At 41.7% G+C, this 12,715-nt stretch overlaps 1 protein-coding gene across 8 annotated transcripts in view; it reads right to left on the reverse strand.

Moving 5' to 3' along the window:
* Nucleotides 1-12,715, reverse strand: part of NCOA3 (nuclear receptor coactivator 3) — a 558,025-nt gene that overhangs the window by 291,634 nt on the left and 253,676 nt on the right. For all 8 annotated transcript variants that reach the window (XM_069243454.1, XM_069243453.1, XM_069243457.1 and 5 more), the window contains 2 exons: nt 11,092-11,963; nt 7,264-7,384 (listed from right to left, as the gene is read on the reverse strand). In XM_069243454.1, the coding sequence (XP_069099555.1) occupies nt 7,264-7,384; nt 11,092-11,963 (993 nt within the window). The remainder of the gene's footprint in view (nt 1-7,263; nt 7,385-11,091; nt 11,964-12,715) is intronic.

The following is a 12,715-nucleotide window of genomic DNA, read 5'->3' on the forward strand; positions in this document are numbered from 1 at the left end:
AAATAATGTTCTTAGTACAGCTTGACCTACTGTGGCTTGTTGTGCCGTTAACACATCTACACAGTAGTGTTTGGTAAATGTATGAGGCGTAGACCATGTTGCTGCCTTACATATTTAGTTCATTGGAATATTTCCTAGAAAGGCCATGGTAGCCCCTTTTTTTCTGGTTGAGTGTGCCTTTGATGTAATAGGCAGCTCTCTCTTTGCTTTAAGATAGCAGGTTTGAATACTATCCTATCCATCTAGCAATGCCTTGTTTAGAAATTGGATTCCCTGTATGAGGTTTTTGGAAAGCAATAAATAGTTGTTTTGTTTTTCGAATTAGTTTTGTTCTGTCAATGTAGTACATTAGTGCTCTTTTGATGTCTAATGTATGCAGTGCTCTTTCAGCTACAGAATCTGGCTGTGGGAAGAACACTGGTAATTCTACCGTTTGATTTAAGTGGAACGGTGAGATCACTTTTGGTAAAAAATTTGGATTTGTCCGTAGAACTACTTTATGCTTGTGTATTTGAATAAATGGTTCTTGTATGGTAAATGCTTGAATTTCACTCACTCTTCTTAGAGATGTGATGGCAATTAAAAATGCAACTTTCCATGTTAAATATTGCATTTCACAAGAGTGCATGGGCTCAAAAGGTGGACCCATGAGTCGTGTTAAGACATGTTGAGGTTCCATGAAGGAACTGGTGGTGTTCGTGGTGGTATAATTCTTTTTAGGCCTTCCATAAATGCTTTTATGACTGGTATCCTAAATAATGAAGTTGAGTGCGTAATTTGCAGGTAGGCTGAAATTGCGGTTAGATGTATCTTTATTGAAGAGAAAGCTAGCTTTGACTTTTGCAATTGTAGTAAGTATCCTACTATATCTTTGGCAGATGCGTGTAAGGGTTGAATTTGATTATTATGGCAGTAATAAACAAATATTTTCCACTTATTTGCATAGCAGTGTCTAGTGGTAGGTTTCCTAGCTTGTCTTATGACCTCCATACATTCCTGTGTGAGGTCTAAGTGTCCGAATTCTAGGATTTCAGGAGCCAAATTGCTAGATTCAGCGATGCTGGATTTGGATGTCTGATCTGTTTGTGTTGTGTTAACAGATCTGGTCTGTTTGGTAGTTTGACATGAGGTACTACTGAGAGGTCTAGTAGTGTTGTGTACCAAGGTTGTCTTGCCCATGTCGGTGCTATTAGTAGGAGTCTGAGTTTGTTTTGACTCAATTTGTTTACTAGATATGGAAGGAGTGGGAGAGGGGGAAAAGCGTAAGCAAATATCCCTGACCAGCTCATCCATAAGGCATTGCCCTGAGACTGATCTTGTGGGTACCTGGATGCGAAGTATTGGCATTTTGAGTTTTCTTTTGATGCAAATAGATCTATTTGTGGTGTTCCCCACATTTGGAAGTAAGTGTTCAGTATTTGGGGGGTGAATCTCCCATTCGTGGATCTGTTGGTGATCCCGAGAGAGATTGTCTGCTAACTGGTTCTGAATTCCTGGAATAAATTGTGCTATTAGGCGAATGTGGTTGTGAATCGCCCAATGCCATATTTTCTGTGTTAGGAGACACAACTGTGTTGAGTGTGTGCCTCCCTGTTTGTTTAGGTAATACATTGTTGTCATGTTGTCTGTTTTGACAAGAATGTGTTTGTGTCTTATTATGGGTTGAAATGCTTTGAGCGCTAGAAATACCGCTAACAGTTCTAAGTGATTTATGTGAAACTGTTTTTGCTATATGTCCCATTGTCCTTGGATGCTGTGTTGATTGAGGTGTGCTCCCCACCCTATCATGGAAGCATCTGTTATTACGTATTCTGGCACTGGGTCTTGGAAAGGCCGCCCTTGGTTTAAATTTATACTGTTCCATCATTGAAGCGAGATGTATGTTTGGCGGTCTATCAACACCAGATCTAGAAGCTGACCCTGTGCTTGTGACCATTGTGATGCTAGGCACTGTTGTAAGGGCCGCATGTGCAACCTTGCGTTTGAGACAATGGCTATGCATGAAGACATCATGCCTAGTAGTTTTATCACCAGTTTGACTTGTATCTTTTGATTTGGATACATGGCCTGTATTATATTGTGAAATATTTGAACTCTTTGTGGACTTGGAGTGGCAATCCCTTTTGCTGTGTTGATTGTTGCTCCTAAGTATTGCTGTGTTTGACACGGCAGAAGGTGTGACTGTGTAATTGATTGAGAAACCTAGTTTGTGGAGGATTTCTATGACATTTTGTGTGTTGTGAACACCGTCTTAGCGTGTTGGTTTTGATTAACCAATCGTCTAGGTACGGGAACACATGTATTTGCTGCCTTCTGATATGTGCAGCTACTACTGCTAGGCATTTTGTAAAAACTCTTGGTGCAGTTGTTATTCCGAAAGGCAACACTTTGAATTGGTAATGTATCCCTTGGAATACAAACCTTAGGTACTTTCTGTGTGAAAGATGTATTGGTATATGGAAATATGCATCCTTTAGGTCTAGTGTGGTCATGTAGTCTTGTTGTTTGAGCAGTGGGATTACGTCTTGTAATGTAACCATGTGAAAGTGATCTGATTTGATGTAGGTATTTAATGTTCTGAGATCTAGTATAGGTCTCAGACTCTTGTCTTTTTTGGGTATTAGAAAGTACAAGGAGTAAACTCCTGTGTTTATTTGTTGTTTTGGTACTAACTCTATTGCTTCTTTTTGTAGCAATGCCTGAACTTCTAGTCCTAGAAGATCTATATGTTGTTTTGACATATTGTGTGTTTTCGGTAGGATGTTTGGAGGGAATTTGATAAATTCTATGCAATAACCATGCTGGATAATTGCTAAGACCCAAGTGTCTATTGTTATTTCCTCCCAATGTTTGTAAAACTTGGTTAGTCTCCCCCCCACAGGTGTTGTGTTGGGGATTTGTGACCTTGAAGTCACTGCTTGTTTGGAGGAGTTTTGGGACTTTCCTCTATTCCTTTGAAATTGTCCCCCTCTATATTGTCCCCGAAAACCTCCCCGCTGATACTGGCTCTGGTAAGTGGGCTTTGTTTGTGAGGTTGTGGCTTCGGTGGTTTGCCCTCGAAACCCCCCTCGAAATTGTGTCTTTCGAAATGTGCCTCTGCTCTGTGGGGAGTAGAGTGCACCCATGGCTTTGGCCGTGTCAGTGTCTTTTTCAAGTTTTTCGATCGCAGTGTCCACCTCCGGCCCAAACAACTGCTGTCCGTTGAATGGCATATTCAGCACAGCTTGCTGTATCTCTGGTCTAAATCCTGATGTACGCAGCCATGCATGTCTCCTTATTGTTACAGCTGTGTTGACAGTTCTAGCAGCTGTGTCTGCAGCATCCATTGCTGACCGTATCTGATTATTTGAGATACCCTGTCCTTCTTCTACTACTTGCTGCGCTCTTTTTTGGAACTCCTTGGGTAAATGTTCAATAAGGTGTTGCATCTCATCCCAATGGGCCCTATCATATCTGGCTAGCAAAGCTTGCGAATTTGCAATACGCCACTGGTTTGCTGCCTGTGCCGCCACCCTTTTGCCTGCAGCATCGAATTTTCGACTTTCTTTATCTGGAGGTGGTGCATCTCCTGAAGTATGAGAGTTGGCTCTTTTGCGCGCTGCTCCCACTACAACAGAGTCTGGTGTTAGTTGTTGTGTAATGTACACTGGGTCTGTTGGTGGCAGTTTATATTTTTTTATCTACTCTTGGAGTAATGGCTCTCCCTTTAACAGGCTCCTCAAACACTTGTTTGGAGTGCTTTTGCATTCCGGGTAGCATAGGAAGACTCTGATATTGGCTGTGTGTGGACGACAGTGTATTAAAAAGAAAGTCATCTTCAATGGGCTCTGAATGAAGGCTGACATTATGAAATGCAGCTGCTCTTGACACCACCTGTGCGTAGCCTGTACTATCCTCTGGTGGCGATGGTTTAGCTGGATAGCATTCTGGACTATTATCTGACACTGGTGCGTCATAAAGGTCCCATGCGTCAGGGTCATCTTGACTCATTCCTGTATGAGTTGGGGATTGCATCATTGGTGGAGTGGCTACCGGTGATGGTTGCGGAGAGTGATGTGGGGATGGTGGCGGTGTTACTTGTTTAGCCACCTTTGCGTGTGGCTGTTTGTCTTTGTCTTGGAAGGCAGGCTTGCGTTTCATTTTGACTGGAGGAAGAGTGCTGATCTTCCCTGTATCTTTTTGAATAAAGAGCCGTCTTTGTGTGTGATCTGGCTCTATTGCCTGTAATTCCTGTCCAAATCTATGTGTCTTCATTTGTGTGGACAGTCCTTGTTCCTCAGTGTAGGTACTTGTTTTCGGTTCCGAGGCCGGATATTTCGGTACCGAAACCTGTTCGACTGCTTTTTTCGGCTCCGACGAAACCTTTTTTACTTTCGGCGTCGTGCTCTCTCGGTGCCGACCCGTTTCGGTGCCGCTGTCTCGGTGCCGAATCTTCTCTGAGCCACTATCTCGGGCCAGAGATTGCTGTGTGCCGGTATCTCGACCAAAGTCGGATGACTTCGACACCAGCTCGCCCTTTTTCGGTGCCAATGAACGGCCACCTACTTTTTGGGTTACGCCATGGCCTGTTGGCGGTGGCGTCCCCTGGGCTTTAGCGCTTTTCTCGTGAGTTTTTGTTTTCGACGTCTTACTCACGGTTTTTGGCGTTTCCTCGGGATCGATCTCGTCAGAGTCCGACTCCTGGGTGGAGAATGTTTCTTCCTCCTCCTCGAAACGCTCTTGTCCTGTCGGCGCTGACGCCATTTGCAGTCTTCTTGCTCTTCGGTCCCCGAGTGTCTTCCTGGACCGAAACGCTCGACAGGCCTCACAAGTATCCTCCTTGTGTTCTGGTGACAAACAAGTTACAGACCAGTTGTTGATCTGTATATGGATACTTGTTATGGCATTCTGGAAAGAAGCGGAATGGGGTCCGTTCCATCAGCCTTGAAGAGAGACGTGGCCAGGCCGACCAGGCCCCGACAGGGATGGAAGAAAACACCGAAGGGCCACCGGAGCTCTTCTTAATTCGGTGTCGATCTGTTGTAACTAACCCGATACCGAACGCAAACAATACCGACGATTTTTCCGAGATTCTAACTAACTTTCCGACCCGAAACACGGAGCGAAAAGGAACACGTCCGAACCCGATGGCAGAAAAAAAACAATCTAAGATGGAGTCGACGCCCATGCGCAATGGAGTCGAAATGGGAGGAGTCCCTCGGTCTCGTGACTCGAAAAAAGACTTCTTCGAAGAAAAACAACTTGTAACACTCCGAGCCCAACACCAGATGGCGAGATGTGCACAGCATGTGTATCTGCAGCTACACATGCCATCGAGCATATATATATATATATATATATATATATATATATATATATATACACACACACATACATACATACACACACATACACGTATGCAATTTGAATATCTTAATACACAGATCCAATTGCATCACTAACGTTTATACTTGAAATAACTAATTAAAATGCGTTAAACAAAACTGATGAACAAATAGGTCCTGAACAATGTTTTTTCAAGGGGGTAGGGCACCTGTGCAACTAAAGGAGGTGGTGGTTTGTCTTGACTGAATTACGCTTTGACTGACAGGATGGGCAATTTGTATCCCATTCTTTAACCTTAGCTTTACACAGAATAAGGGAGATCATCACCTTCACCAGGACTACTAAGAGTTAACGAGGAGTTCTTAATTTGAACTATACATTAGGGAAGATAGCTTTGTTGCAACACTTCAGTGTTGACATTCAAAGTGTTGGCAAGGTTGTCTTTATGTGGAGGGGGGGGGGGGGGGGGGGGGGGGGGGAGTTGGGTGTCTTTAATGGTAGATCCATATCCAAAGATTTTGTTTGACTGTTTCTGCAATGGGCTGGTGTTTAGAGATCTGGATGAGGAAACTGACATAGGTATTCTGACCAATCAGCTATAAATGGAGGAAAACATTTCATAGATAAGAACACAGCAATGACGAAGTTGAGAAGTCGATCCACTGTCATGAGATGCAAAAGATTAGTGTAGAGTCAGATGAATTTAAGAAGGGAAATTATTTTGTGGAGATGGAGTGCCTCAAAACAATGTTGAACTCTCAGAAAAGCTTCACAGATATGAGTTGTTTGCGTAGGAGGAGTGTAACGTACACTGTGACCTAGTCAATCCATCTGGCTTGGAGTTTCAAAAGGTGATCAATGATAAGAATTTAAGAGGTGCGGGAGCACAACATAAAATGTAGGTTTAAGGCATCCATGCCTGATAAGAATTATACTGAAGCTACTTTGAAAATTAGGGACTGCTTAGATAGATAAATCTTCCCTTATGATATAGTGGCCGAGTGTAACAAGTGATTCTATAATCCACTTACAAAGTATATTTAGCCAGGATTCTGTAACAGATAGTAGGTCTAGGTCATGTCTTTAAATGGCAATGACTAAGTAGGTGTCAGGGACATTTGCAAAGGTACTGCTTTGCAGACCAAACCCAAGATTGAAGCTCTGCTGTTTGGCCAGGGTTTTAGTGGTGATCAAATATGAGGCGGAGGAGGATTTTCTGATGTGCTGTAGGCTGGTTTGGGGAACACTGAGGGACACATGATGGAAAAAGAAGTTGCTGATTTGGAAGGTAAAGAGACTTAACATAAAGTACTTCACTTTATTAGTGCATATAAAATACAGCTGTAGTGAACTGACAGTACTAACACATTGGCAACATTTATCTTATGGAAGGCACTTTCAAGAAGCGCTATACCTGCAGTATCCATTGTAGAAACATACAACATAGCTAGGATTTAATCAACAAAAAATAATAAAACTTGGATTTCCAAAATTAGCAAGTCTGTTTACTGTTCAAATAGAGATTAATCGTGCTCAAAATGATTGATTAATACTTACTTGTGCAAGACATGTGGCATTTTCCTCAACGCACAAGTTGGCTAACATATCAAGGACCAAGCTATGTACTACAAGGATGGACTCTAAGAGTTTAGGGCTTCTAGCCAGTACTGGACAACCTTCATTTGTGATACAAATCACATACTGTAACAGGTCAACAGTCTTTTGTGGCCCAACACCCACAAGCAGCTACAGCAACACTAGAAGCATAAAACATATGCTACAATAACAGTATTTAGTTTTAACAAGTTTCCATAAAGCCCAGAAGAATAACCTAGTAAAGCGTATCCGAGAACAATTCTTGGGCTTCATGAATTTAGCAGTGCAGTATATAGACATATAATAACACTTTAGACTACACATTAAGTAAAGATGACATACCTTGAAAAATGGGTGGCTTAGCTCCAAGGTTACTTGAATTAGATGATATAGCATTATTGTAGAAGTCAGAACTTGTCAAATCACCCAAGATGGCATCCAAATTATCCAAGTCTCCACTTATCTGAAATAAACACATGGTTAACACATAACAAGCTAACTAAACTAAAAATGTTAGTATTATTGTGTTGTCGAAGAAAATTGAATATTTGCCTGATTGGACTGCCTTAAAAGAAAGCTCACAATTCAAAGTTATTTTATATTTACCCCAAATTACAAAGCAGGACTAATTCCAGTCACATGAAAACTCAAAATATCCGTTCTTCAGAACAGCCAAAAACTTACTGGAGATGTTTATTAAATAATTTATATCTTCAGGGTCAGTAGATTAACCTGATCTAAATGGAAACACAAAGGTAGATCGGTTTTCTTGTTAACAAGATCTAAAGTCTGCCACAGTATTCATTTCATGGCTTCAAAGCACAGCATGTGGTGTGAACTGCAGAATTGTTTTCAGTAATCACAATAAACTTCAGTGGTTGAATCCAACACACTGCCCTTCAAACAATTAACTGAAAACAGGTCTCTTTGTGGATTGCCTATAATGTGTCTGCTGGCCAAGATGTAGTTAAATAATCTATTTTAAGGTAAACAGTCTGCAAAAACTATACATTTACAATTCAGAATGGCTTTCTACGCTGGATTTTTTATATTTTTTAAAGGTGTGCATAATGTATGTAATTACACAATTTCAGGAATACTACATGAAATTATACGTAATTTTGAAATCTGCAAAGGTTGCCCCCCATTCATTATGGCATTATACCTTTCTCCTGTAACTGAGTATGCACCTAGAACCAATAGCAATAGAACCTGTGAGCTATTCAAGCAAGCACTTTGCTCACTCTTTTCCAGCTCACAAGACTGAGAGAAATAAGCAACCACAGAACATGGCAGTCAGCACCTGCACAGGACTCTAGGATTAGAATGGTGCGAACTCACATAGGCTTGCAGTAGATTAAAATATTTTCTTAAATGCTCCCTCTACTGATTGCCATTCAACAGTCTTTGGCCAGGGCAGGACAACAGTATATACCACCTATGTCCTTTTGATGGGCAGAACCATGGCATTTACAAAACATTCTCTCTAATTTCCATAAGCCTCAACATGCATTCGTACAGTACTGATTTAAAAAAAAGAAAGTTTTACTGTTAACTAACACAAGTGACTTGACTATTTAGTGATCAGGCTCTTCCTATTGGAGCCACACTCACCTCAACAAAATCAATGTTTCGGCACCATCACCGAACCCCATTATTTTGAAGTGTTTGGCAAATTTTGATGGCAATGCCCAATAACCTAACTGTGTTCTAATCTAAAAATAAACAATTCCTACAGCTTGTTGGGTGCAAGTCTCACTTATTTACTGCCCTTCACAACTTACTTTAAAGTGAAATGATCCCAAAATACTTTTTTCATCTGATAAATGGTGTGGAAATTGCCATTAAGTTTCTTTCTTCTTTTGAACCATGCACATCATAGTTTTAGAATAATGATCTCAAAATAGAATGCAATAATGCAGGCAACTACATTTTAACAACAAGAAAAAGTTATCACTTGACATTGGTTTTGGTCTTCTTTTAGCTTGAGAAACCCAAGCCTGAATTACTCACAACATCCTTACTTTATCACTACCTTAACCTGCCTTGTCACAGTTTTAGTGACACTAAAGTAAGTAATGAGCAAGGTCGACCATGCAACTTTGAACACTAGTTTTGCTGCAGCTCTCTATGTTTGCAACATACACCATTAATACCCACATTTCTATTGCACCGCTTTATTTGGCTTCTGAACCCATTTTAGTCTCTTAGCGGTTACAGATGACAGATCCAAAAGAAACAAGCATTAGCAAAGCGAAACGTCTCGCCTATACTAGAGCAGTTGGCTTTGGCAATGTGTTTTGCCATGTTGTACACCAGTGTGGCTGCAGTGCAGCATGGCTAAAAGTTAGTAGTGTGTCGTAGAGTAGTATGGGGGATTAGAGCCTTGTAGAGGGGGAACACATTCCAGTGGCTGAGTTTCAAGGGGTGAAATAAGGTGGAGTGGCTTGAGGTAGTAGGCTGGATTGGAGAAGATTTGATTGGGGTGGACTGTAATGGGGTGCATTGGAATGGGGTGATTGGATTGGAGTTGGGTGGACTGGGATACAGTAGGGTGGATTTGAGTAGAGTGGTGGATTGGAATGAGTGAGGTGGGTTAGACTGGATTGTGGTGTGGTGGGCTGGAGTGGAATATGTTGGATTGGAGTGGGGTGGTTTGGTTAGGGCAGATTGAAATGGGGTGGATTAATTGGTGAGGGGGTGATTTGGACTGACGAAGATTAAGGTGGCTTGGAGAGGGGTGGACTAGACTGGAGTAGGATGGATTCATATGGACTGCATTGGGTGGGATGGATTGGGACGTGTGGGTGGAATGGAGTGACGGGGACTGAATTGGAGTGGCGGAGTTTGGAGTGGGACAAGTTGTTTTGGACTGAAAAGAAGCAGATTGTTTTGGATCGGAGTGGGACGGATTGTTTTGGAATGGAGTGGGGCAGATTGGAGTTGAGCTGATTGTTTTGGATTGGAGTGTGCAGATTGGGGTGGATTCGAGAGATCATTTTGAATTTGAGTGGGGTAAAATGGACTGGGGCAGATTGTTGTGTATTACAGAAGGGCAGACTGGAGTGAGACAGATTAGACTGGGTGGGTTGAAGTTGACTGGGGTAGGGTGGATTGTGTAAGGGTAGGTGGGGTGGATTGTAGAGGGCAGATTGGGGCATACTGTTTCGAACTGGAGTGGGGCAGATTGTTTTGGCCTTCGGTGGGACAGATTGTTTCGGATAGGAGTGTAGCAGATTACAGTCGGTCATATTGTTTTAGATTGGGCAGATTGGAGTGCTGTCTATTGTTTTTGGAGTGGTGTAGATTGCTTTGGATTGGGGCGTGGCAAAGTGGAGTGGGGCAGTTTACATTGGGGAGTGTTAAGAGGATTGGACTGGGGTGGATTGGAATGGTCTAGGGTGGGCTGGAGTGGACTGGTGTAGAGAAATTACCAGTGGGGCGGACTGGGGTGTACTGCATGTTTAAGTGTTGAGCATCATTTCTGAAATTACGTGTAATAAGAAAATGTTGCTTTGCAATATTAAGAACAAGACAATCGTCATCGTGAGAACAGCGCCCACGAGCACAAAGAAAACATAAGGGAAAAATGAATAAAGACGGCTTGGCAAAAGAAAAGAAAGTTAGTAATAAAAAATAAAACTTTGCTTGTCCTGCTGGGAATGTTCTTGAAACACCCCTTCTATTTGCAGGGTTCCAGAAGTTAAAAAGAACAAACTGGTACCCCAATCACATCGGGAGCAGCAGACGGGCACTGATTAAGTTGAGTAAATCAGGGCTCTGTGTCTGCAGCAGACAGATGAACAGATATGATGCCAGGCCTGCAGTGACGAATTACGAGGCTATAAGGCAGTGTGCCACACAAGCCAATAAATGTTAAGTGTCAGGCATGCTCCAAGCCCTTTACTGTACACAGAATCTTGCAAGCAAGAGGCATGCGCTAGAGCGTGCACTTGCAGACTCAACCCTAAAAATTAGGTTACCTTACAATATTCATCAAAATGGCATCATTTCCATTTTACAGAATACATATTTTGACATTAAAGTTTTCTTTCAACCTCACCACTTTTTGAAAAGTTGACTAAGCACTCTGACCATCTACAGAAAAACACCTTTAAATATTGTGGTGGTAAAAGACACTGAACAACTTCAATATCATAGAATACACACCTCTTCAGCTGGTTCAGTCTTTATTTTGACCTCCTTCTCTTGACTTGAAGTTGGAAGAGTGGAACTGCTGCACTGGCCGATTTTATTATCCATGACTTCTAGTTTGGGTTTTATGTCCTTTGAAAGTTGATCTTTTGCATCATCGCTATCCAACAAGAATCTAAGTAATGCATTGTTTTCTTTTTTCTTAGGACTCAACTGTTCTTGCTTCACTCTTCCTTCTGCACAAGATACTGGATTGCTGGAATCCTGGAAGCTGTCTTTGCCTGTGGCTTCAGCCGTGATCTTGGCCACCTCAGCAGGAGAGTTTCCATTCTTTAATAATTTGTGTAAAATCTTGTGCTTCTCTTGCAGTTGAGAACCATGCAAGTTTGATGTAGAAGACACACCAGCTGATGTTGAGGAAGAGACACCCGAAGGACTGGTGACATTGGAAGATTCCTTGCACCCAGAGTCAATCATAGAGTTTGGTACATTGGTAAGTGCTCTTTCATCTGTGTTACATGTCAATAACTGGAGAAGTTTTCTATGTCCCTTGCTTTCAGACTGTCCCCTTTGACTTTCTATTCCATCAAGAATGCCTTCTTTGCTGTCTTTCTCACTGAGGTCTCTGTTAGACTGGCATATTGAAGTCTCCACTTGGCTTTGGTCACAGTAAACACCCGTAGGGCTTTTACAGTCATTACTACCCACTTTACTGTGAGGTACCATATTCATATTTGGAGAGGTATCAAGCTTTGGCCCCGGTGAAGACAATGTTGACAAAAGAGAAGTCCCAACACCTTCGCTGATTGCATGAAGAGCACTCAGGGAACTGCTAGAAAAACTGCCACACCCAGAGCTGCTTGGAGTTCCTATTGGTGAATGCACACCTAGAAGCACAAATCAGCATGTTACAATCAATAAACATTTTTTTTTTTTTTAAAGTCAAATTCTGGGTAGAAGCTTAAAGAAAGAATAGGTATATTTTATTTGGATGATCTGGTGCAGACTAAGAATGTTCAGGAAGAAAATAAGTTACTTATCTGTAACTGTAATGCTCAAGTATTGGTTTCTTTAATAAATTCACATGCTTCGATCATTCCCCGTAGTTGAAGTGGGAATTCCACAGTGCCATTAGAAAGCAGTGTAATGATAAAGCTAGCCTGGAAAGGCCATAAGACCTTTAGTTTGGTAACATATCTTTTTTTTTTCTCTCAGTGACAGTCATAACTTTAAGTTACAACCAATCAAATTGTATCACCCTCTAGAACACTCTTAACAGAGGCTTCAGCCCCTCAGATTTTAAGAGCACAAATGTGAATTAGTACCACATCAAAGTGAAGGTGAGCCTCTCAGGGGAGGAGAGTGCGTCGCATGTTAATCTATGAAAGATACCAATACTGGAGAACTAGTTACAGGTAACATTTTCTTACTCCAGATATTGGATATTTCATAGATTCACATGCTTGAATAGCAAGTTTTTTGTATGAACATTAAAGTATGTAAAAGGTGCGTTACACATTTGAGGATGGTGGGAATCACTTACCATGATGGATCGCCTTTACTGGAGAAGATACCGTAATACCAAATGGGGATGTGTCTATTTTCCCAGGTCGCTGCTGTGGAGATATCTTGGATAGAC

Source organism: Pleurodeles waltl, chromosome 7, assembly GCF_031143425.1.
Source record: "Pleurodeles waltl isolate 20211129_DDA chromosome 7, aPleWal1.hap1.20221129, whole genome shotgun sequence".
NCBI lineage: Eukaryota > Metazoa > Chordata > Amphibia > Caudata > Salamandridae > Pleurodeles > Pleurodeles waltl.